The sequence below is a fragment of the Anolis carolinensis genome, chromosome 5 (assembly GCF_035594765.1).
Source record: "Anolis carolinensis isolate JA03-04 chromosome 5, rAnoCar3.1.pri, whole genome shotgun sequence".
In the NCBI taxonomy this organism is placed as follows: Eukaryota; Metazoa; Chordata; class Lepidosauria; order Squamata; family Dactyloidae; genus Anolis; species Anolis carolinensis.
Window position 1 is genome coordinate 163707625 of NC_085845.1, and position 27168 is coordinate 163734792.

Consider the following 27168-nt stretch of genomic DNA (forward strand, 5'->3'; position numbering starts at 1 on the left):
CTTTACAAACCCATTACATTTTGGCTTTCTCGATTTCACACTGCATTTTTGGCAAAAGCTTCATGTTAACTTATTTATGTTTTGAGTAGCATGTTAGTTTGGGTCCAGAACTGTAATATAGAACTGAATTTCCAGGAATTTTGCTGTGAGGGGTTTTATGTTTCTATGGTGATAGCTTGTTCTACAAAAGTAGGCCTGAAAAATTTAACAAATCTGTGTATCATTTTCTGTAATAGGTGTTGTTCTCTTGATAAATTACAGAATAAGCTCATATCACACATATTTCTCCATTTCTTTTGTCAATTGTAAAATTGAAGCTTTCGATTGCTATCTCTATACCAAAAATACTTATACATTGTTTGATGATGATGATGATAACAACAACAACAACAACAACAACAACAACAACTTTATTCTTATATCCCGCCCCATCTCCCCAAAGGGACTTGGGACGGCTCACATGGTGACCAAGCCCAGCAATACACAGTAAAACACAATCACTTAAATACATTTAAAACATATAAACATAAAATCATAAAACATATAATACATTAAAACATACTCAAAGCCAATAACTAATAGTCAGGCGCAGTGAACATATTCCACTGGGGGCAAGGCAAATGTTGTCTGTGTACAGTATCTTATAGCCTCTACTGAATGGACCAGAAGAAGTGCAGTAACTAGGTCTAGGTGGAGGTAAGGGACAGTCGTCAATTTATGCCAATTTAATCAAACACGCATTCAAATAGCCAGGTTTTCAGATGTTTACGGAATGTGGCCAGGGTGGGGGCTAGTCTAATTTCTCTCAGGAGGGAGTTCCAGAACTGGGAGCCACTGCCGAGAAGGCCCTTTCCCTCATTCCCACCAACCATGTTTGAGATGGCAGCAGAAGTGAGAAGAGGGCCTTCCCAACAGATCTTAGAGACCGTGCAGGCTTGTAGTAGGAAATGCGATTACAAAGATAAGCCGGATCCGAACCATTTAGGGTTTTGTAGGTGATAACCAGCACCTTGAATCGGGACCAGAAACTTATCAGCAGCCAATAGAGTTGTTTTAATAGGAGGGTTGTCCGTTCTCTATAATTCGTTCCCGTTAACAACCTGGCCGCCTGTACAAGTTGAAGTTTCCGAGCCGTCTTCAAGGGCAGCCCCATGTAGATTGCATTGTAGTAATCCAATCTGGAGGTAACTAAGGCATGGACCACCATGGCCAAGTCAGACTTCTCGAGGTATGGTTGCAGTTGGCGCACAAGCTTTAACTGTGAAAAGTCTTTCCCACCACCAACACCTGAGTTTCAAGTATCAGTGCTGAGTCCAGGAGGACCCCCAGACTGCGGACCTGTGACTTCCGGGGGAGTGTAACCCCATCAAGCACAGTTTGCCACCCAATACCCTGATTGGCCGCACGACTGACCAGGAGGATATCTGTCTTGTCTGGATTAAGTTTCAGTGTGTTAGTCCTCATCCAGTCCAATACAGGCCTGAAACCAGATTGTGCTGGATCCAGACAATCAGTCTCCATCAGGAACCCCTGGAGCTGAGAGACAACCACCCGCTCTAGAACCTTGCCCAGAACAGGGAGGTTGGAAATCGGCCGATAATTGTTCAATGCCATTGGATCCAGGGATGCCTTTTTAAGGATAGGTCTTAATATTCCCTGTTTAAGGTTAGATGGAAAGTGTCCCTGAACCATTGAGGCATTCACACTCTTCACAAGCCAATTCGCCAACCCCCCACTGGCAAGTTTTACATTGATGAAATGGGTTTCCTATACTTGGAATATAAGGCAATATAAACTACCAAAATGGTTCTATGATGAAATTGGACTGGTGTTATTGTGGCCTTTTTATTTTTAACTGGACTCCAGATGGCATACAACTAAAAAAATTTTTTTTTAAACAATTCTAGATAAAGGTCTGTATCGGCAACCAAGCAAAACAGTAATAATTGCAAAAATTCCAAACTAAAAGTGGCATCATTAAAACAACAGGATCAGGGCCGTAGCCAGAAAAAAAATTCGGGAGGGGTTTTGAAAATTTCAGGGGGGGGGGTTAACCCCTAGCACACACCCCTCCCCGCTACAAACCTGTCAATATCTGCTTGAAATAGTGCCTGGAGGGACTCTTAATGTTTTGTGTCTCATAGACTTAGCATGGGGATTTGGTTAACCAGTTAAAATTCAGGTTTTTTTTTATAACCTGAAAAATTTCGGGGGGGGGGGGGTTGAACCCCTAAACCACCACCCCCCTCGCTACAGGCCTGAACAGGATACTGAGTTATAGTAACTGGCTAACTACATTTTTTACCTGACACTGACAATGAATGGGATCAGTCCCTGGCCATAGAAACCTTTCATGTATAGTCTCAAAGGGAATTTGCCTTTGCCTTCTTCACAAATCTGACCACTAAGAAGTGCTCCTATTTTATTATTTGACCTAGGTCTAACAAGCCACTGTCTGAACCCAGCAAGACTGAGCCGCATGACTCATTCACCACAAGCCAAAGTAGCTAGTTTTGCCTACCATTACTCAACATCTTCCATCACATTTCTTTGGGATGGGTGTGGTGCATGAAATTGGCAGCTTCTGTTTGTGGCAGATGATGAGTCATTGCTTACCACAAATCGAGGAAATGCCAAAAATCATCAAAATAAAAGGAGAAATTAACTTCAGACTTTTGCTTAAAAGGTTTACTCAAATGAACTAAAATATCTATTGCATTCTGACTGAAGAATGTTGTGAAAGATCCCCACTGGAGGTTGGGCTTCTAGTACTACCAACCCTTGGGCTCCTACTAGCCAACATACCCTTTGACTCTTAAGATCACTCTCTGGATTTAGTATCTCAGCTTAGTAATGTTCTTATAAATCCTATATAAAAAGATATCCAGAAAGTAATGTAAAAAAGGACACATTAAAGGCTTATTATATAGCAACTTAAACAATTATTATGGATTCATAAGCAATACAAAATATTTAACACTTTCACTGGATTCTTTCCACACTCTTACATTCTATCAAATTAATTTTCTATCTGGTCCTTGTCAGCTCTCTGTTTCTGACTGGCCCTATCTCGGACTGTTCCCTATGAAGATTTCATTACTTTTTATGTATCTCTATTTCTAACTGGCTTTATATTAACTGTTTGACAAATGTGTCTCTAGTTTTATATTCTTCTCTCTATAAACCCCACCCCAGCAGTCTGAGGTCTGTTGTTGTCTGGATTGACTCAGACTATGAAAACTAATGATTTAACCATCTTCACAAATATCTCCTTCAGAGACTGAAGTTTTAATATCATGACTTACTGAAGTAACTCCCTCAATAATATTTGTTCAGAGTGTAGTCCCTCTACAATATGTGAAGAGTGAACAAATCCTAAGATTCCCAGATACCATATATCTGGAGCAGAGTTACGGACCCTGGCCTTTCTCTTCCATGTTTATGGATACAGCAAAACACTGCCTTGAAAAGATTTCCTCAAAACTCTCAAAAGAGCTGAAGGGAGGAATCTCAGGGCAAGAGTACAACATTTTTTAAAAAATGTCCAGTTAGCAAGAATATTAGCAGCTGCACCCATTCACATCTTTTTTGTTTGTTTATTGGATTTATATCCTGAGTTTCTCGAAGATGAGATTCAAGATCATGTGTGATTTTTTCCATCTAACTATTGAATGTGTTAATATTGCTCACAGGTAGGAAAACAATTATGACATGTAAAACAGGGATAAGGAAAAAGTGCTAAACCAGATGAAAGGATTAATTTGACCCAGGACACCAAGCGCATGGCTAACATCTGGAAGTCTCATTTTGTGCAAGCACATGCATTTCTTCCATTCACAAATGTGACATGTCTCATTAACAAACAACAAATTCACAATCCAGTTTGAAGTTGCTGAACTTTTGCCTGAGGTGAGTATTAATCACACATTTCAACAACCTGCCAACATGTACTGTCTTCAGGGCAATTTATGGAAAAACTTGCATTCTACGTGGAGCAGTACACTTAGATTGCATCACAAACTCATTGTAATTATCTCTATGAATCAAATTACTCCATTTATTCCATTTTTTCTATGATAATCCAATTTCCTTTTACAGCCAGGGATGTGTTACCTATTCTTTTTTGGAGGGCATAATCTTGTCCATTTTGTCAAATTTCCCCAAATCACTCGTTCCCTGATTTCAGTCCTAACCCACCTCTGGCTCCACACCTCCCTCTGCCACTGTTTCCTCTTCATGTTTCAGTTTCCATTCCGACATTCTCTGCAATGTCCCAAGGTATCCCCCCCCCCCCCCCGCCGCTTTGCTTCCATTTTTCTGCACATTACTGTAGCTGCTAATCAGGGTTGGATTAACAACTTTAGATGCACTAAATACTTTCCTATATTATATCTATTTTCAATTATAAACAATTGTAAACTGTAAAAGAAAAGAATGAAGTAAAAATTACGATAAGATGGAAAATAATATTTATGTTTGCATACTTCCACTTTATACAGTATGTTCAAAAAGTATTCTCCTAGTTTTTGTAATTGCAAGGTCTTTTATTGTGGTAGCACTTTTGTGGAACCTGATTCAGCTGCATCATTTGCAGTTTTTCACCATATTTTCCAGGATGAATCCAGCAATGGAAATTTTCATGGCTCCCTCCTTCCCTTGATGCCCAAAACACATGTTTATTTTGCTTGATGGTTCATCCAGCCCTGCTGCTAATGCTGTTTGCGTCTCTTTTCCTTGTTTTGCCTCCACCTTGTTTTTTCCCAATTGCTTCAAGACCCAGGTTCTGCTTTGCTCATCTCTGTTCCAGCAGACTCTGTTTGTAATGGTAGATGATACACACTACAGCAGAGTCCATGGGATGTTGTGGCATGTGATTCGCAATTTGCTTCATTTTTGGAGCCAAAGATACAAGATCGGTTATGAAAAACATGCTGTAATATGAACAACAAGTATGTTGTTTGCCTTTTTCTGCACCTTTTCCAACTCTATAGTGTCTTGTTTTCACAATAAACCTGGTCTAAGATTAAATTATTGTGCAATGGCAGCAGGGTTTGAGATACATTCTTCATATCCTGCTGCATTCAACCCATATCTTAACACTGCATCCACCAAACCTTGCGGTGTTGCCGGGGTCATTGGATGTCTTTTCTCATCAACATATCCTCCAATTTGCAAGGCATAATTTTTGTCACGCACTTTCCCAGCTGCTTTCTAATGTCCTAGTTTCTTCTTTCGGCTTTCCATCTTTGTCATCAGTTTCCTTCAATTGCTTTCGTTTGCACTCATTTATCTCAATGGGACAGAAGATGACAGTGGGTAGAATCTTGTCTTTGATAGGGTCACCATAAGTCAGCAACATCCAATAACAAGAACCATTTTTACTGCAATAAACTGCAATGAGGGATTTCCATGAACCCGATGGTTAAGTTACACACCAAAAACTGAAATGTGTTATAGATTTGATTCAGATGATAGAAGGGTTCTGAAGAATCAATACAAATGGTGATATGACATTATAGACTCCTCTCTTTTTCCTATGATTTCAGTGCCGGTGTTTTTGCCATTGAGCAAATTAGATTTCAGACGTATCCTGCCAGTATATGCTCAGGGGTGCTAATGATGTTTCCTCAGGCCTTCACACTCTTTGGGATCAATCTGACAACAATCTAGATATGCAGCAGAATGAAAAAGGAAGAAAGTTACTCAGAGCAATGAGATGGTAGAATATATCAGAGGCTTCCAGACTCCATGCTATAAATAAATCAAGCTTTTTCCAATTGCCCTTTCTGTTGTTTTTATTAATGCTATTTTTATTGGAAATATATTGCAGAGACTCAAGCTTTAAGGCATGATCTGTGTGTCCCTCAAGATGTTATTAGCCTGCATCTCTTATCATCCTTCATAGATTATGCTTGCTGGAAACTGTAGTCCAAAGAGATTTTTTTTGTTCCTCTCCTGCAGTGATTATGGCATATGAATACATTTAAAGGCACATGCTGCTAGAATTTTAAAATTCTATGTATTTTAGGTTTTATGTTCACAACTCATAAATATATTTTGCATTGCCATACAGCAGGAGCGAGAAACCTGTGATGTGCCAGATATTTTGGATTTCTACCTCCCAAAGGCCCCAGGCAGCATGGCAAATGGTGAGGAATCATAAAAGTTCAAGCCCAAAACTTTTGAAGAAAAAAATTCTCAACCATATTGAACTGGATGTCTCAGTTTAATTTTTGATCTTATTTCCTCTCTGGCTTATTAAAAAAGTTTATGAAGTTAGTATTCTATCTTCACGTATTGTGCTCCTTCCAAATAACATTATTATATAAATTACGTGTGTGAAAGCAACTAAGCTTGGACTACTTTTGCAGTGCAGATATGTATGTCTTTTCAGAAGCATATCCAATGTAGCTAGTATGATTTACTTCCAAGTAAGCATCCATAGGATTGTAGCCTTAGTCTGTTGCTATGCATGCTTACGCATAAGAAGGCCACAGTGTCATCAATGGACCCATTCCTGACTTTATAATCTATAGAAACACAGTCTGGAGATGGGATCTTGTTCCAAAATCTATTTAAATGCAAACATATTTTCTATAAACAGACTGAAATGCTATTTCCCTTTATCTAGAAATCTGAAATACTCCAAAGTCTGAAATTGTCTACAAAATGAGATAGTGACACCTTTTATTTACCATGCTTCAATGGACACATTGATCTTTAATGCACAAAATTATTTAATAGACTATATATAAAATACCTGCAGAGTATATGCATAAGGTGTTGATAAAACATAAATGAATTTCATGTTTAGACTTTGCTCCTGTCCTCAAGATATTTCATTATGTACACAGAAGCAAATACAGGCATTCCAAAATCCTCCTCCCAAAAATTCTAGATCCAAAACATTTCTGATCGAAAGCATTTCTGACAAAGGACACTCAACTTGTGGCAAGGCACAATAGTCTCAGAATCCTAAAATAAGTTGCCAAAAAATGAATAACTGCTGACACCCAGTGGCCAAACTGCTTAAAGGAAGTCTTAAATTGATGTCTCAGTAAATTGTTCTTTCTCCTCTTGTTTAACTAGTTATTGGGTTACTTTTTTCATCTTTGAACTAAAGAAGTGGGTTAAATACATAAGGATTAATCACAATGCAGACATAAAATGAAACAAGTATAGATTATAAGTACAAAAGTTTTGTTCTTGATGCTGCAAACAGCATAACCGTTATAAAATCCTTCTTGATGCATCTGCACTGTGAACTAAAAGTCTAACTTTGACAGATTTATTAATTTAATCACAAAAATGAGAGCTTCAGATTTGTAATTCATTTACCCCTCTAGAAATAGCATGGCTTGAGATATTTTTGTGTGTGTCCGGAGCGACTTGGGAAACTGCATGTCACTTCTGGTGTGAAAGAATTGGCTGTCTGCAAGGTCGCTGCCCAGGGGACTCCCGGATGTTTTACCATCCTGTGGGAGGCTTCTCTCATGACCCCGCATGGTAAGCTGGAGCTGACAGATGGGAGCTCACCCCACTCCCTGGATTCAAACTGCCGACCTTTTGATCAGCAGTCCTGCCAGCACAAGCGTTTAACTCATTTCGCCACCAGGGGCTCCCTATGGTTTGAGATTAAACTTGTTGACATGTTCATGTGTTCAAAAGAAAGATAGTGAAGAAGATAAGCTTCTAAATAGGATATTGAGGTGCAAAAAAGAACACAGATATGGAAAAAGTTCAAAGAATGAGAAAAGGGATGCTTGACTGTGCTGTCATGAAAAAATTGACACATTTTAATACAACTGGCTAGCAAAATTGAAGGTTATTAAACACTTTTTTTAAATGTATGTGGGTTTTATAGAAATGTGGTGTTCTTAATCCAGAAACAACCTCAGATTTGCTCCATCACAAATAGATTTGAAGCTGTGTGGTGTTTCCAAGATACATCTGAGACAAGAAGAGTATATGTCCATGAAATACTAGCAGAACATTTGGATCTAGAGTCAGTGTGATGCATAGTTTAAATGTTGGGTTAGGATTTTGTGAGGCCAGGGTTCAAATACTGTATTTGTTTAGCCACAGAAACCCACTGGGCAACCTTGCACAAGTTACACTACCCCACCCTCTGAATACATCTAGCCAAGAAAATCCTGCTGACTAAAGAGGATTTATGCAAACAGATGGGAAGTTACCAAATTGTAATTTCTTCCAGCCAAAATATTTATAGGTTAGAATTCTCTGTAAAATGAGGACAGAATGAATTAACCCCCATGTATGTCATATTGGTGTCTTTGCAGGAAAAGACTGTATGCACTACAAGTTGAGTATCCCTTATCCAAAATGCTGAGGACATGGAGTGTTCAGCAGTGGAACTCTCTGCCCCGGAGTGTAGTGGAGGCTCCTGCTTTGGAGGCTTTTAAGCAGAGGCTGGATGGCTATCTGTTGAGGGTGCTTTGAAAGTGATTTTTCTGCTTCTTGGTAGGGGGTTGGACTGGATGGCCCATGAGGTCTCTTCCAACTCTACGATTCTATGGCTTCCATTTTGTTTTACGATTTTGAAATGCCCGTATTTGCATATACTGGTGTATATAGAATGAAATATCTTCAAGATGGAACCCTAGTCTAAACATGATATTCATTTATATTTTGTATACATCATATAACAGCCTGAGGATAACAATATTTTAAATAATTTTGTTCATGAAACAAAGTTTATGCACACTGAACTATCAAAAAGCAAAGATGTCACTATCTCAGCCACCCATGTGGACCCTTTTGAATTTGGGAGTATTCTGGATTTCAGAATTCTGGATAAAGGACACTCAACCCGTAACTCATTCTGGTAGCCTCTAGAATTTTTGGACAATCTCAAGCCAACACTATCATGACAACTGGACATTAGGAGAGTTGTAGTCTGGCACACTTGATTGGAGAAGCCTGTGATACATAATATTATCTTCTGAAACTATATTGGTTAAAATCTGTTTAAAATGTGTTTTTACATGTTTCTTCTATTTCAGTTATCCTCTTTACTGGACACATTAATTGTTTGGGATTAGCTTTAAAGATAAAACACTACACAGGAAATAAATAATTGCTCATTTCAAAACATCAGCTGTGAACCTCAATGTAATAGATTTGATATATTCTCTAATGCCAACTTGTCAAATGTTATGTTTTTCTAGAGCACCAACCAGGCAGTCATGTTGAATAGTCAGTGGGCAAATGAGAAATGAACACTACTTAACAACCGGTTAGAAATGTTTATCAAGCCAGAGCTACTTCTAAGAAAGATGGTGATCAGTCATGAGGTGACAGGTTTTAGATATAGATGTAATATGTTTTGGCCTACCATCTGACTTCACTGAAAAGAAACTGATATACTAAAAAGAAAATAGAAATCAAATTCGAGTAAGTGGTTACCTGTGTTGCTTTTTTAATGACCATTTAGTATAGGCATTTTTTTCCTTCATGCACATATGTTTACAGCAAGGGTTTTTGGCATTCTTCAGAAAATGAACCGCCTCATAAATCTATCTTATCTGGGTTATGATAAAGTTTACCAAGGAACCTCCTGGGTTACTTATGCCATTGAAGATATCAGAGAGGTCTCTGAAGCTGCAATCATATGGAAACGTGCATAGAAATGAGTTGTTCTAAACTTTGTAGGGCTTACTTCTGAATTAGAATGGGCAACAAAAATGATCAAAGGTTTGGAAGCAAGGCTCTATGAGGGAGCTGGTTATGTTTAAGTAAAGATAAAGGTTTTCCCCTGACGTTAAGTTTAGTTGTGTCTGACTCTGGGGTTGGTGCTCATCTCCATTTCTAAGGCGAAGAGCTGGCATTGTCCGTAAACACCTCCAAGGTCATGTGGCTGGCATGACTGTATGGAGCGCTGTTACTTTCCCACCAGAGCGGTACCTATTGATCTTGTTTGAAACAAGTGTGAATGTTGCAATTAGTCAGCTTGATTAGCAATTGAGTAACCTTACAGCTGCAAAGCCTGGTTGTTGCTGCCTGAGAGCATCCTTTGTTTGGGAGGTGTTAACCTGCACTTGATTGTCAGCTATCTGGAATTCCCGTTTCTGAGTGGTGTTCTTTATTTACTGTTTTGATTCTGGTGTTTTTTAATACACTAGCCAGATTTTGTTCATTTTCATGGTTTCCTCCTTTCTGTTGAAATTGTCTACATGCTTGTGGATTTCAGTGGCTTCTCTGGGTAGTCTGACATGGTGATTGCTAGAGTGGTAAAGCACTTCTGTGTTCTCAAATAATACATTGTGTCCCGGTAGGTTCATCAGATGCTCTGCTATGGCTGACTTTTCTGATTGAAATAGTCTGCAGTGCTTTTCATGTTCCTTGATTCGTTTTTGGGCGAATGCTGTGTTTGGTGGTCCCTATGTAGACTTGTCCACAGCTGCATGGTATACAGTAGACTCCTGCAGAGGTGAGAGGATCCCTCTTGCCCTTTGCTGAACGTAGCATTTGTTGGATTTGTTGGATTTTCTTAGTGGGTTGCTGTGAGTTTTCTGGGTTGTATGGCCATGTTCCAGAAGCATTCTCTCCTGACATTTTGCCCATATCTATGGCAGGCATCCTCAGAGGTTGTGAGGTCTGTTGGAAACTAGGCAAGTGGGGTTTATATACCTGTGGAAAGTCTAGGGTGGGAGAAAGAACTCTTGTCTGTTTGAGACAAGTATGAATGTTGCAATTGGCGACCTTGATTAGCATTGAATGGCCTTGCAGCTTCAAAACCTGGCTGCTTCCTGCCTGGGAGGGATCCCTAAACTTCGTTTTTGTGGCTGCCACAAACTATGTTGAATTGGTTGAGACTCTAGATTTTATTGAAAAACTATAGCAAAATGTGCTGCAGGATGTCCCACAAAAACAACGTTTTTGTAGTTTAATATACCTTTTCCATATTTTTATGATAGAACCAATTAGAAAATGACATTTCTAACCCAGGAACAAAATGATGCTACATGGTGTTATTATTGTCTCATTCTGTGGAATGTTCTGACCTCTGTATGGTAACAAATTCAGGAACAGAAACTGCTGACTGTTATTTTATTTTTTAAAAAGTTTCCAGACCACTAGCTGAACACTGAATGATTAGGCAGAGAGAGGCAGTCAGCACATGATGACATAAGTAGGAAATATTAGCCGCATCTTCTCCCGCTCCCTCCTCCTCCAAACATTTTTCCAGGGTGGCTTAAAAAGATGATTGTATTTGTGCTTTCAAATTATCATATCATATTTTTTTAAATTACTAACCAATAAACTAACAGTAAAATTGCAAGCAGTAAAAACAAGAACAGAAAACAACCAAGCTTACATAGCACATTTTGAAAGACCCCTTTCCCTGTATGCAATCAGCCATCAAAGGCCAGTCAAAACAAGAAAAGGTCTTTATTGGTGTATGAAAAGACAGCAGGAAAGCTACCAGTCCAAGAGACTGTCTCACAGAATCATAGAATCATAGAGTTGAAAGAGACCTCATGGGCCATCCAGTCCAACGCTCTGCCAAGAAACAGGAAAATCGCATTCAAAGCACCTCCGACAGATGACCATCCAGCCTCTGCTTAAAAGCCTCCAAAGGAGCAGCCTCCACCACACTCTGGGGCAGAGAGTTCCACTGCTGAACAGCTCTCACAGTTAGGAAGTTCTTCCTAATGTTCAGGTGGAATCTCCTTTCCTGTAGTTTGAAGCCGTTGTTCCGCATCATAGTCTCCAGAGCAACAGAAAACAAGCTTCCTCTCTCTTTCCTATGACTTCCCCTCACGTATTTATACATGGATATCATGTCTCCTCTCAGCCTTCTCTTCTGCAGGCTAAACATGCCCAGCTCTTTAAGCCACTCCTCATAGGGCTTGTTCTCTAGACCCTTGATCATTTTAGTCACCCTCTTCTGGACACATTCCAGGTTGTCAACATCTCCCTTCAACTGCAATGCCCAGAATTGGAGACAGTATTCTAGGTGTGATCTGGCCAAGGCAGAATAGAGGGGCAGCATGACTTCCCTGGATCTAGACACAATACTCCTATTGATGCAGGCCAAAATCCCACTGGCTTTTTTCGCTGCCTCATCACATTGTAGGCTAATGTTTAACTTGCTGTCCACAAGGACTCAAAGATCTTTTTCACATGTACTGCTGTCGGGTCAGCCATCCCCATTCTGTATCTTTGCATTTCATTTTTTCTGCCTAAGTGGAGTATCTTGGACATTTTGTTAGTTTCAGCCCATCTCTCTAATCTGTTACGATTGTTTTGAATTCTGCTCCTGTCTTCTAGAGTATTGGCTATCCCTCCCACTTTAGTGTTGTCTGCAAACTTGATGATCATGCCTTCTAACCCTTCATCTAAGTCATTAATAAAGATGTAGAACAGAACCGGGCTCAGGACGGAACCCTGCTTACGGCACTCCACTTGTCACTTCTTTCCAGGATGAAGAAGACGCATTGGTGAGCACCCTTTGGGTTTGTTTGCTTAACCAATTACAGATCCACCTAACCGTAGGTTTGCCTAGCCCACATTTGACTAGCTTGTTTGCCAAAAGGTCATGGGGGACCTTGTCAAAGGCCTTACTGAAATCCAGATAGGCTACATCAACAGCGTTCCCTGCATCTACCCAGCTCGTAACTCTATCGAAAAAGAGAGATCAGATTAGTCTAGCATGATTTGTTTTTGATAAATCCATTTTTGATAAATCCATTTGATAAATGTTTACACCAGAAGTATCTGGGAGAGTGGGCAGAAATAGAGAAGGTTCTCCCTAGAAGATCTCAAAATACAGCTCCTTCAGATAGACATAGGCCCCATCTACACTGCCATATAAAATGCAGGTTATCTGTTTTGAACCAGATTATACAGCAGTGTAGACTAATATAATCCAATTCAAAGCAGATAATCTGGATTTTATATAGCTGTGTAAAAGGCTTAATGGCTTATAACCAGCATTTTACATTGGAGGGGAGCTGCTGCAACAAGGTGTGCACTCTCCTATCCAGCCATAGTAAACAATCTGGCTGCAGCTCCTTGGACCAGATGAAGTTTCTCTTCAAAGGTAGATCTATGTAGAGGGTAACACGTGTCTTCATGATATTCAGCCAGTGCATACATCTTAAGTGTACAAATGCACTCCTGGCCCTTGATGAAACTTGAGCTTCTAGGAGTGAACCTTTGTTTTCAGGAAGACTGTAACTCATCCAACACAAGCTGATTGCCTACTCTCTGAACAGCTTTTAAATGATTTAATATATTCTTGCTCTATTTTTTCCCTAAGGGTGTTTTTTTTCCTACTATGCAACCAAAACCTTGTCAGGGGAAGAGGAGATGCTACTGTTTCGAGAACAATTATTGGCAGCAAAATGTTTTGTGTTGGCCCCTGAAGTGTGTTCATTAAACCTCAATCAGTTCTTGATTTAACTGTCAGATCAGTTATTCCAAATATGGCATTTTTCCAGCTAGTATGAAGAGATAAAATGTGGGCAAGTTGCTTGAACTATTACTTCTGCTGTCCAAAGCAGGTCACTGCTCAGAGGCAGGGCTGGTTCAGACAAAAGGTTTCCTGGGATAGAAAACAATCTGGTACAAAAAAACAAACAAACACGTATTTGCACAAGAGATATGTGGGTTATAACATCTAATAAGCTAGAAGAAGAGGAAAAACTGCTCAACAGCATCACTGTGGCTAGAAATAACTGTTGGTAAATAGTTATTACTAGACAAAATTCTGAGGGTCATCTTGATCTGGCAAAGGTAAACTAGGAGAGGCAAGCGTTGCCAAGGAAGAACGTGTGATTTCATCTATGCTCACACTGATAGGATAAACCCCTGTTTGAATCAGAACAAAGACAGCAGATTGCAAGGCACAATACAATGTGTTATGGAAGAATTAATCATAGAACTGATAAGCCAAAAGGCAGCTCCTGACTTCTCAGTGATAGCAAACAAAGGCTCCCCAAACTGATCAGGATAACAACCACATGAAATAACGCATCTCCCTCCTGCACCACTCTGCAACTTTTGCTCACTACAGAACGATTTTGGAAATGTGGAAACTTGTAATTCTCCTGCCCAGAGTAGTATACCCTCCAAGTGTTTGGGATTCAAACTCCAGAAGTCTTAGCCAGCTTGTTGAATAGTCAAGAATTGTGGGAGTTGACGTTCAAAACACCTGGAGGGCCAAAGGTTGTGCAGACCTGAACAACACCAAAGAAAACCATATCATTTGCCATTCTTTTAGAATGGGAACCTTCATTACTCTGCACTCTGCTTTATAAAACCACAAATCTAAGAAGGAGAACAACCTGGGGTCATAGGATGGGGCCATGGAAGTTTAAGTGTGAGTGCTATAACTGTGCAATGAGAAAAAGACAAGCTAAGGTCCAATGTTCTTCTAGTATCTGATTCCAAAGGAAACAGGACTTTCTTATCTTCTTCTTCTCTTACAACCAGAGATTCCTAGAGATAACATAGGTAATCAAATTTGTGAATAATAACATTTTTGAAAGTTAAATCTGCAAATGTAGACGGCCGACTGTATAATGTAATTCATGTGCTTTGCGAAACAGTCAACATTTCTTTCATAGCTCCCCCTTTGTACATTTCCTTCAATACTGCATATTTTATTTTAAGTCCGACACTGGCTTAATGTTACATATGCTGGTCTTTTACCTCTAATGCAGCCTTCATTGCAAACTGTATTACTCTTATGTTACAAACAGAGACTGTAAGCAGACTAGCTTCTTAGGAGAGCTAGCTATTAATTGCTTAATTATTATATATACATAGTTAATATAGCCAATTTTCATTGTCATGGAACTCAAAAGAACTGATATCAACAAATTGTGTTTTTGACCAAATAATATATTACTTCTCCACACTGAGAATACAGTTCAGCCCAGCAGAACTTCTGCATCAAGATGCTGATATAGCATCCAACAATCTCAGTGTTGCATAAACATCTTCAAGAAAACAGGAAATTAAGAAGTTCAGAAGCAGTCATTAAGACTGACCAGATACATTCAAACATTCTTGGAGCCAGGGGGAAGGTTGCCATAACTGTATTTTTAAAAGTAAAATGTTGCCTGTTTGGTACCATATCACATGGAAATAATAGGTTTTCACCACATTTAGAAGGAATGTTTAGAATTATACTTGAATCATAGAGTTGGAAGAGACCCCAAGGGCTATCCAGTCTAACCACTTGACATACAGGAAAACACAATCAAAGCATTCCCAACAAATGGCCATCCTGCCTCATTTGAAAAGCTTCCATAGGATACTCCACCGCTCTCAAAGGAGGCAGCATATTCCACTGATGAACAGTTCACACCATAAGTCAGTTCTTCCTAATATTTAGGTGGAATCTCTTTTCCTGCAATTTAGATCCATTGTTCATTATTATTATTACTACTGCTACTATTTTTATCCTGCCTTTCTCCCATGGGAACTCAAGGCGGCTAACGTCTATCCACACTAAACTGTTTAAAGAGAGCAATACAAAAGTTAAAAACAATTAAACAATGTTATCAGTGTGTTAAAAACAAAATTAAAATACAGCAAATACATTAAAATGACTTTTAAAACTCATACCCTCCCTTTAAAACTCGTATCCTAGACTCTAAAGCAGCAGAAAATGGGTTTTCCCTTTCCTCAACCAAAACATGCCTTCAATATTTAAACAGAGCTATCATGTCCCCTGTCAACCGTCTCTTCTTCAAATTAAAAATGTCCAGCTCCCTCAGCCTCTTCCAAAGCTTTGATTAATTTGGTTGCCTTTCTCTGGGCACATTCCAGATTGTCAATATCCTCCTTGAACTGTAGTGTCCAGAACTGAACATATTAGCTACAGGGCTCCTCCACATTCACTGTGCTTAGGCACACAGGAACCCCACAAAAGTGGGAAAACTGCACACTCTGTATCTTTCACACTCTGTACATTTTTTGGGTAGAAAGCTTAAACTCTCATCGGTGTCTTGATGTAATTTCTAAAAACGGTTAATATTTGACAGGGAATGGTCAAATATTCATCATGTAAACACAAAAAAGTATTTATGCAATGAATGAGGTCTTTGTCACATGCAGGGGAAGATTTGCAAAGGAATCCTAGATTTCAGCGACTGCAAAATTATTGTTAGATTTCAGAAATGATGACAACATTATTACTTTACAGACGCTTATTTATGCAATAAGAGAGAAGCAAGCTAACACTTCTGTTGAGCAGATTGCAAGAAACTTTTTCCAACAATGCTGATCACTCACCCACTCACAGGGGAATTTTGCCATGCTCAGAACAGACAATGAATGCCACCCATTTAGCCAAAGTTCACATATTTCTAATAGGAGAATCTCACAATCTATTTAATATAAAGTACAATATTACATTGTGTAAATTCACTGTAAGTCACTTCTGGATATTTCAATTTTGATAGATATTACTCAGGATGGAGAAAGTAACACATCAGATAGTGAGGTCCTGCTTAATGGAAATTAACTGGATCAGACCTGTTAGGATCACAACTCATCAGGGTATAGATTATGACCTGTTAGGATCATAACCTAATGGGATAGCAAAGTTTATTTGCTAATGGATGATCACTGAGCACAAAGATATTTTGTTTCTTATTTGATACTTTCAACAGATAATGATGATAGCAGACTTCTTTTAGGGTAACTGTATTTAAAGATACAGGCACATTTCTTATCAGGTTAAAAACTTCAAAATGTTTAGAGAGTTATCTTATACTTATACACTTCAACAGTTTCTTCATAAACTATATTGCTTTATACATCTCTCTTTAATAAGAGTTTACTTTCTAAGAAAACATAAGCCTAAACAGTTCTAGCTCCTAACGCTGCCTCTGCACTCTAACAGACTTCTCTACTCAAGCTGATTCAAGGCTCAACATTGTCTTCTAACAGACTCAAGGCTCAACTGACTTCTCTAACTGTCATCCTTTTAAAACTGAACACTCTAAACTGTCACTGAGTCAGTCACATGACCTGCAGCCCCCCCCCCCCCACTGCTTTAAGTATATAGAGGTGAGGTAACTGCAAACTAAATAGACATATACTTCAGGATATAAATCGACACAATATAAAACAAACCAATATCAAATAGAGGAGGCTTGAGAAGGTTGCTTCCTCCAACACTGCTTGCCTCGAGAAAGACCACTGGCACCCCAAAAAGTTTGAGCACTTAGCTTTATTTTTAAAAAGAATATAGGATTGGGTTTACTTAGCCCCACTGCACTTCCATTACAAACAAAAGGTAAATACAGGGAACAAGTCCAGATCTTTATCCTGTGCTGGAGGTCTGAGGGAGATTGAGAATGAGTCAGGGAAGAATGATGTGAAAAATTCAAGACATAGGCCGCATCTACACTTACCACTTAAAAGCAGTTTGAAGCTAGCTAGCTTCCAACTCTGGGGGCCAGACTACAAACTCCCACAAAAGTGTGCAAAAGAAAGCCCTTAATGTGCATCGGTGTTCTGTAGTTTGTGGCATCACCATCCAGGCCTCCCTCCTATCTTTCTGTAGGAAAGTTAAAACTTGGTTGTGGGGCCAGGCTTTCGAATAACAATTAGCAGTACTAACTATTATTATGTGCGCTGGAACTCAATTGACAGACCCAGTCTTTTAGACTCGAACATGCCTATCTGTATTTTATGTGTTTTTATGAATGTCTGATGTAACTTTTAATAACTTTTTAATTGATTCACAATGTATTGTATAATTTTATATATGTGTTTTATTGTAAGCCGCCCTGAGTCCCCTATTGGGTGAGAAGGGCGGGATATAAATATTGTAATAATAAATAAATAATAATAAATAAATTGGTGAAGGATTTCTGTGTAATAATCTGCAAAGAGGACTGAAGATTTGTCTACACTGACGATTTTTTTTTTTGAAAAAAAATACAACTCCCTCATGGCACCAACGAGTTATGCTCATTACAAGTACATGCCACTAACTCCACAGCAAAGCGATGCTGCCTAGAGGGAAGCCACCTGCCCAAAAAAATCTGGATTTTCTGTAAAACAGATGGGTTTGAACCACAATAAAGTCCAAAGAAACAAATTGCAGTCAAATCATCAAGAACCATGTATGTGCAGCAGCTACAACCTAAGTATGTTTTTTTAGTTTATGTAGCTGAAAGACAATATGATGGCCATCTTTAAATATTTGAAGGGACAGAATTTACAAGACGGAGCATGCTTTTTTTCTGCTGCTCCAGAGATTAGGACACAAGCCAATGACTCCAAATTGCAAGAAAAATTATTCCACCTGGTGGGACAAGAAGAATTGTTCAATTGTGGAAGAGACTGCCTTGGAAGATGGTGGACCTCACTGGAGGTCTCGAAACAGAGTGTGGATGGTCATATTTAGGGAGTGCTTTGTTTCATTATTCTTTTAATCAAGGGATTGAATAAATAGTGTTTTATGACTCTGTGTGTTTGTAACATTCAGTAGATTTATTTCTCAATGCCACACTTATCCATTGCCCCACTATTATTTCCCCCCTGCTCTGTTAAAATGGGCTCAGAGAAGGATTTTATTCCACAATTGAGGCTTGAGATGTCATTTGTTCTTTAATCATTTCACTATACTGCAGATGGCTAAAAAGACAAATAAATGGCTCCTAGGGCAAATAAATCACGAACTCTCCCTAGAAGTCAAGATAACCAAACGGACCAAATCATAAGAAGACCTGACTCACTGGAAAACTTGCTGGAAAACTACCTGTCAGGAGTGTAGGGATGGTCATGTTGAAGAACTAATACGTATGTTTTATTAACATAGGTTAATACATATTATGAATCTTTTCAACCATACATTAATTAGTCTTCATGCAATACACAACTCAACCTCACACATCCTTCAGAACTAAGACCTTCTTCTCCCTTTTGCTTCTAAATCCTCATCTTTCCTGCTTTTTGGGATGCATTCACAATGGAGAATTAATGATGTTACTTTAACTGCTGTGGCTCAATACTATGAAATTACGGGGATTGTAGTTTTATGAGGTTGTTAGTCTTTTCTGCCACTTTGAGTCCCCTTTGGAGCTGTTTTGAGCCCCCCTTAGGGAGATAAAGTGGGGTATAAATAAATATAAAGATCATCATCATCTGTCAAAGAGTGCCAGAGACTCACCAAACTACAACTCCCATGATTCCATAGCATTGAGCCATGGCAGTTATAGTGGTGTCAAACTGTATTCTACCATGTAGATGCACCCTACGTCTTCTCACTTTCAGCACATAATTATTGCATCCCCCCTCCCTCTTTCCCCCAAATACCATCCATATGCAAATTTGGCTGAAATTCTATTCCTGTTCTATCCCAACTTCATTCTATCCCAACTTCATATATTTTCCAAACCACACTTACCCTCTTATCTCACCCTATAATTTAATATATGATCACATGCTATAATATACATTACATAATATCACAGCAATCCTCTGATGCTGCCAAAAACTGTCCCCTTCTTTTTTTGTTTACATGAAAAACCTTAAAGAAAAGATGACAAATCCTTGGGCCAGACATGTATTAAATATCACCTATTCTCATTCTTTGAATTCTAAGCTACTCTGGGTCCCATTTGGGGGGAAAGGGTGATCTCGAACGAATAAATAAATATTTATGAGGGTGTGGATGATATTGTCCTTCTCTGATAATCTTCCCTGTTTTTCCATGCCTCTCCTGTCCTTAGCAGTGAAAATCCCTCATGGCAAGTTCTACAGGTACTGTGGACTGCCAAAAAAGACAAACAAAAACAAGACTGACAGAACATAAGGCACCAGCACTCTTGGGCAGAGAAGGCTAAAGAACTTGTAAAACTACAACTCCTATGATCCCACAGCATTTAATCATAGCAGTTAAAGTGGTGCTAAACCTGCATTAATTCTACAGTGTAGATGCACTCATAAAGCTAACACTGATGGTGAATAACAACAACACAGTTACACCAAGTCTTCCAGCTGCTCTGAGGAGAAGCCCTTAATCTGGAAGCCCATGCTGTCTAGGGATCCATCTGCACTGTAGAATAAATGCAGTTTGACCCCACTCTTAACTGCATTGGCTCAATGTTATAGAATCCTGGGATTTGTAGTATAGTGACACACCAGTTGTCTTTGGTAGAGAAGGCTAAAGATCTTACAAAACTACAACTCTCTGCGTTTGTGTTCAAGTGGAGTCAACTGCATTAATTACGCGGTGTAGATGCACCCTCTGAAGAAGTGTGAGCAAGGACAAGAACTGGGGTCCACCAGCATCCAAAAACCTGTTGCCGGTGGGGAAGAGCTGGCACCCATAATGTGGGGTACACTGTAGAATTAAATGCAGGTTGATACTACTTTAACTTCCCTGGTTCAAGGTTAGGAATCCTGGGATTTATAGTTTGCAGATGCACCAGCACTTTTTGGCAGAGAAGGCTATAGACTCTACAATGATTCCATAGCATTGAGCCACTTTAACTGTAAAGTGGTATCAAACTGGATCAATTCTGGGTTGCTGTGAGTTTTCCAGGCTGTATGGCCATGTTCCAGAAGCATCCTCTCCTGATGTTTCACCTACATCTATGGCAGGCATCCTCAGAGGTTTTGAGGTCTGTTGGAAACTAGTCAAGTGGGGTTTATACATCTGTGGAAGGTCCAGGGTGGGAGAAAGAACTCTTATCTCTTTGAGGCAAGTGTAAATGTTACAAGTGGCCACCTTAATTAGCATTGGATAGCCTTTCAGGTTCAAGGTCTGGCTGTTTACTGCCTGGAGGAATCCTTTGTTGGGATGTGTTAGCTGGCTCTGATGGATTCATGTCTGGAATCCCCCTGTTTTCTAAGTGTTGTTCTTTATTTACTGTCCTGATTTTAGAGTTTTTTAAAATACTGGTAGCCAGATTAGTTCATTTTCATGGTTTCCTCCTTTCTGTTGAAATTGTCTACATGCTTCAATCAGGGCCAGCTAACACCTCTCAACAAAGGATTCCCCCAGGCAGTAAGCAGATAGACTTTAAAACTGAAAGATTAATCAATGCTAATCAAGATGGCCAATTGAAACATACATACCTGCCTTAAACAGACAGTAGTTTTTCTCCCATCCTCAACATTCCACAGATATATAAACCCCACCTGCATAGTTTCCAACAGACCTCACAACCTCTGAGCATGCCTGCCATAGATACAGGTGACACCTCAAGAGAAAATGCTTTTGGAACATGGCCATAAAGCCCGGAAAGCTCACAGCAACACAGTGATTCTGGCTATGAAAGCCTTCGACAACATAACATACCTTGTTTACTCACAAACATCTTGTATCAATTCACCATACAGGCACATTTCTCATTGAAGGTTAGTTACAGATAGGATGTGGCTTCTCTGTGTTGAGTACCCAGGGTATCATTAATAATCAATAGCCCATAGTCTTTAGTATAGTTGTACTCACTGAAGTCCATAAGCATATTTCTACATTGAAGTCTAAACAGCAACATTCATCCACCTCCACTGAGGTCTGGACACATACACCTGCTTTCACTGAAGACTAAAGGCATACTGAATACAAAATGGAGTCCTGAGTCTGAACATGCTCAATACAATCACGTCTATAGCTCCTCCCACACCAAAGAGGTAAGTCAAACTGGCAAATCAACACACACATAAAATACAGGTTAGCACAGGCAGGGGCAAACTCCGGCCCTCCAGGTGTTTTGGACTTCAACTTCCATAATTCCTAACAGCCTGTAGACTGCTAGGAAATGTGGGAATTGAAGTCCAAAATACCCGGAGGGCTGAAGTTTGCCCATGCCTGGGTTAGCATGCATATATACACTCGGGTGTTTGTGTGTGTGTGAGTATTATATATCAACAAACATTGAGAGACTTGGGAGGTATGTTTTTATTGTATTTTATATGTCTTTTGATTTTATATGTTTATATGTTTTAAATGCATTTTGTATTTGATGTTGTATTCTGGGCTTGGTCCCCATGTGAGCTGCCCTGAGTCCCTTCGGGGAGATGGGGCGGGATATAAGAATAAGTTGTTACTATTGTTATTATTATTGACACAAAGACAGTATGACACAGCAAACGAAATAAATATGATGGATTTTGTATCACAAAATCACAAGTCGAACACTTCCCAAGTGTTTCGGACTCTATGGTGTATTTTTGGATGATGCGTGCAGATCCCAGTAAGGTGGCCTTTTGCAGTTGACAGATCGTAATTTTGTCAATGTTTATTGTTTCCAAATGCCAGCTGAGATCTTTTGGCACGGCACCCAGTGCGCCGATTACCACTGGGACCACCTGCACTGGTTTATGACAGAGCCTGTTTGATTTTGAGGTCCTGATAACGGCTGCGTTTTTCCCGTTGTTTTTTGTCAATCCGACTGTCACCTGGTATGGTGACATCAATAATCCAAACTTTTTTCTTTTTCACAACCATGAGGCCTGGTGTGTTGTGTTCCAAAACTTTGTCAGCCTGGATTCAAAAGTCCCACAGTATTTTTGCGTGCTCATTTTCCACTACCTTTGCAGGATTGTGATCCCACCGGTTCTTTACTACTGGCAGATGGTACTTGTGACATAAATTCTAATGAATCTTTTGGGCCACACAGATGTACCTCTGTTTGTAGTCCTTCTGTTGTTGTTATTGGGAGGTACTTGTGACATAAATGCCAATGAATCTTTTGGGCCACATAGTTGTACTTCCGTTTGTAGTCCTTCTGTTGTTGTTATTGGGAGGTACTTGTGACATAAATTCCAATGAATCTTTTGGGCCACATAGTTGTACTTCCGTTTGTAGTCCTTCTGTTGTTGTTATTGGGAGGTACTTGTGACATAAATGCCAATGAATCTTTTGGGCCACATAGTTGTACTTCCGTTTGTAGTCCTTCTGTTGCTGTTATTGGGAGGTACTTGTGACATAAATTCCAATGAATCTTTTGGGCCACATAGTTGTACTTCCGTTTGTAGTCCTTCTGTTGTTGTTATTGGGAGGTACTTGTGACATAAATTCTAATGAATCTTTTGGGCCACACAGATGTACCTCTGTTTGTAGTCCTTCTGTTGTTGTTATTGGGAGGTACTTGTGACATAAATGCCAATGAATCTTTTGGGCCACATAGTTGTACTTCCGTTTGTAGTCCTTCTGTTGTTGTTATTGGGAGGTACTTGTGACATAAATTCCAATGAATCTTTTGGGCCACATAGTTGTACTTCCGTTTGTAGTCCTTCTGTTGTTGTTATTGGGAGGTACTTGTGACATAAATGCCAATGAATCTTTTGGGCCACATAGTTGTACTTCCGTTTGTAGTCCTTCTGTTGCTGTTATTGGGAGGTACTTGTGACATAAATTCCAATGAATCTTTTGGGCCACATAGTTGTACTTCCGTTTGTAGTCCTTCTGTTGTTGTTATTGGGAGGTACTTGTGACATAAATGCCAATGAATCTTTTGGGCCACACAGATGTACTTCCGTTTGTAGTCCTTCTGTTGTTGTTATTGGGAGGTACTTGTGACATAAATGCCAATGAATCTTTTGGGCCACATAGTTGTACTTCCGTTTGTAGTCCTTCTGTTGTTGTTATTGGGAGGTACTTGTGACATAAATGCCAATGAATCTTTTGGGCCACATAGTTGTACTTCCGTTTGTAGTCCTTCTGTTGTTGTTATTGGGAGGTACTTGTGACATAAATGCCAATGAATCTTTTGGGCCACATAGTTGTACTTCCGTTTGTAGTCCTTCTGTTGCTGTTATTGGGAGGTACTTGTGACATAAATTCCAATGAATCTTTTGGGCCACATAGTTGTACTTCCGTTTGTAGTCCTTCTGTTGTTGTTATTGGGAGGTACTTGTGACATAAATTCTAATGAATCTTTTGGGCCACACAGATGTACCTCTGTTTGTAGTCCTTCTGTTGTTGTTATTGGGAGGTACTTGTGACATAAATTCTAATGAATCTTTTGGGCCACACAGATGTACCTCTGTTTGTAGTCCTTCTGTTGTTGTTATTGGGAGGTACTTGTGACATAAATGCCAATGAATCTTTTGGGCCACATAGTTGTACTTCCGTTTGTAGTCCTTCTGTTGCTGTTATTGGGAGGTACTTGTGACATAAATTCCAATGAATCTTTTGGGCCACATAGTTGTACTTCCGTTTGTAGTCCTTCTGTTGTTGTTATTGGGAGGTACTTGTGACATAAATTCTAATGAATCTTTTGGGCCACACAGATGTACCTCTGTTTGTAGTCCTTCTGTTGTTGTTATTGGGAGGTACTTGTGACATAAATGCCAATGAATCTTTTGGGCCACATAGTTGTACTTCCGTTTGTAGTCCTTCTGTTGCTGTTATTGGGAGGTACTTGTGACATAAATTCCAATGAATCTTTTGGGCCACATAGTTGTACTTCCGTTTGTAGTCCTTCTGTTGTTGTTATTGGGAAGTACTTGTGACAAATTCTAATGAATCTTTTGGGCCACACAGATGTACCTCCGTTTGTAGTCCTTCTGTTGTTGATATTGGGAAGTACTTGTGACATAAATTCCAATGAATCTTTTGGGCCACATAGTTGAACCTCCTTTTGTAATCCTTCTGTTGTTGTTATTGGGAAGTACTTGTGACATAAATTCCAATGAATCTTTTGGGCCACATAGTTGTATTGTTTATTTATTTCTCACATTTATATCCCGCCCTTCTCACCCAAAGGGATTCAGGGCGGCTTACAACAGTGGCTACAATTAGATGCCCATACAAACCAATATAAAACAGCACATAAAACAGTTAAAACTATTAAAATACATTATGAATTAAAAATATACATTTCAAACATAAAATCAGATCCGTTCTTCCTCATCCTTTGTACCTCATGTACCTCCGTTTGTAGTCCTTCTGTTGTTGTTGTTATTGGGAGGTACTTGTGACATAAATTCCAATGAATCTTTTGGGCTACATAGTTGTACCTCCGTTTGTAGTCCTTCTGTTGTTGTTATTGGGAGGTACTTGTGACATAAATTCCAATGAATCTTTTGGGCCACATAGTTGTACTTCCGTTTGTAGTCCTTCTGTTGTTGTTATTGGGAGGTACTTGTGACATAAATTCTAATGAATCTTTTGGGCCACACAGATGTACCTCTGTTTGTAGTCCTTCTGTTGTTGTTATTGGGAGGTACTTGTGACATAAATGCCAATGAATCTTTTGGGCCACATAGTTGTATTGTTTATTTATTTCTCACATTTATATCCCGCCCTTCTCACCCAACGGGATTCAGGGCGGCTTACAACAGTGGCTACAATTAGATGCCCATACAAACCAATATAAAACAGCACATAAAACAGTTAAAACTATTAAAATACATTATGAATTAAAAATATACATTTCAAACATAAAATCAGATCCGTTCTTCCTCATCCTTTGTACCTCATGTACCTCCGTTTGTAGTCCTTCTGTTGTTGTTGTTATTGGGAGGTACTTGTGACATAAATTCCAATGAATCTTTTGGGCTACATAGTTGTACCTCCGTTTGTAGTCCTTCTGTTGTTGTTGGGAGGTTGCTATTTCCAACCTGGAGAGGAGCGTCTCTTCTCAAAGCGTCTCTCTCTTCCGCCCCGAGGAAAGTGTGTGGAGCCCCTCGCTCTCTCAGCCCTGGAGGGAAGTCTCTCGAGGAGCCTGGCCTTTCTCTCGGGGAAGGTGGGGAAAGGCGTGGACAGAGAAGAGCCTTCTTCTCAAAGGAAAGCCTTGCAGCGGCCTCACCGAGGAGCAGCGGAGGAAAGGAACTTCTGCTTCTCCGCGCAGGAGGAAACCAGAGAGAAGAAAGGGAGGAGGAAGACGCGGAGGAGGCGCCCGCCTTCAATGCTCAGCCTTAAGGGCTGGAGGTCCATTTGTCGGTGGCGCCGCTAGAAGCCAAGCCAAAGCCATGGCCGGAGGGGCGGCGTGGGCGGCGGCGTGGCTGCTGTCCTCTCTGTCCTGGACGGCGCTAGCTTTGGCTTCTTCTTCTCCTCCCCCTTCTCCGCCTGTCCTGTCCTTCCCCTCCGCCATCGACAGCCTGGCCGTGGCCGGGGGGAAGCTGCTGGTGGCCAGCGGGCCGTGCTGGTACGAGGTGTCGCCCTCGCTGTCCTCCAAGGCGGTGGGCCGGTGCCAGGAGGCGCGGAACGCCACCAACTCGCTGCTCCTGCCCTTCGGAGACGAGAGCCGCCTGCTGCTGACCTGCTGGACGCGCCCGGGCTGCCTCTGCCTCTTGGAGGACCGCGTCCTGGGCCCCGGCGCCAGCCAGACCTTCGGGCAGGAGCTGGTGAGCGCCTTGCCGGGCGTCTCTTCCGCGGGGCTGATGCTCTTCAACAACCGGAGCGGCGGGGAGTGGTTCCTGGTGGTGGCCACCAGCCACAAGCGCCCCGACGGCCCCGCCTCCGCCTGCGGAGACTCGGGCAGCAGCCTGGGCCTGAGCGTCGCCAACCACGCCGTCTTCATCGTGGGCGAGCGAAAGAGGAAGGTCCTCGATGGGCAGGTGCTCTCCGTGGCCGGCGAGCAGTTCCTCAACTTCTCCGCCGCCCTGCTCTGGAAGGGGCTCTACTTCTTCCCCTACTTCCACCGCAACCTCAGCCTGGAGCCCAAGATGTTAGTGGTCGAGCATAAACTGGCCGACAACCAGCTCAGCGCGCTCGGGCAAGCCGCCCTGCGCTGCGGGGACCGGGGGCGCATCCTCTCCTCCTCCCTCCTGGAGCCCCGCGGCCTCTGGGTCGGGCTCTTCGGGGCGGCCCAGGAGGGCGAGCCCGGGGCCACGGCCGTCTGCCTCTTCCCGCTCCAGCGCATCCGGAGGGAGATTCAAGCCTGCCGCTTCAACGGCGAGACCAAGGAATTCCCGGAGCTTTGCGTGAGTAGCGGCGAAGGAGGGCTTGGAGCAGGCATGGGCAAACTTGGGCCCTCCAGGTGTTTTGGACTTCAACTCCCACAATTCCTGACAGCCGGATAATGGAATCTCCTTTCATATCGATTTTTATATTCATGGTGGGGATTTAGGAAACTTGTCGGAGATTCCAAAACAACAATTCTGTTGTTTTTCCGCAAAAAGAGGAACAGAAGATGGAAAATTTCTGCCACAGCTTTATTAGTGTATGAATAGTATTAACTGCCAAACAACACAGTGTCAAAAGTAAATGAGAGATGA

At 40.7% G+C, this 27168-nt stretch overlaps 1 protein-coding gene and 1 long non-coding RNA gene across 2 annotated transcripts in view; one reads left to right on the forward strand and one right to left on the reverse strand.

Moving 5' to 3' along the window:
• Nucleotides 1-394: 394 nt before the first annotated feature.
• Nucleotides 395-25546, reverse strand: LOC134299138 (uncharacterized). Its single transcript, XR_010006287.1, has 2 exons — nucleotides 21452-25546; nucleotides 395-5666 (listed from the first exon to the last, which is right to left on the reverse strand). It is a non-coding gene; the product is annotated as an uncharacterized LOC134299138 (long non-coding RNA).
• The window catches only part of plxnc1 (plexin C1), a 73010-nt gene continuing 71381 nt past the window's right edge, over nucleotides 25540-27168 (forward strand). Inside the window, exon 1 of the mRNA XM_062980935.1 lies at nucleotides 25540-26874. Coding sequence (XP_062837005.1) covers nucleotides 25921-26874 — 954 coding nt within the window. The 5' untranslated portion in view covers nucleotides 25540-25920. The remainder of the gene's footprint in view (nucleotides 26875-27168) is intronic.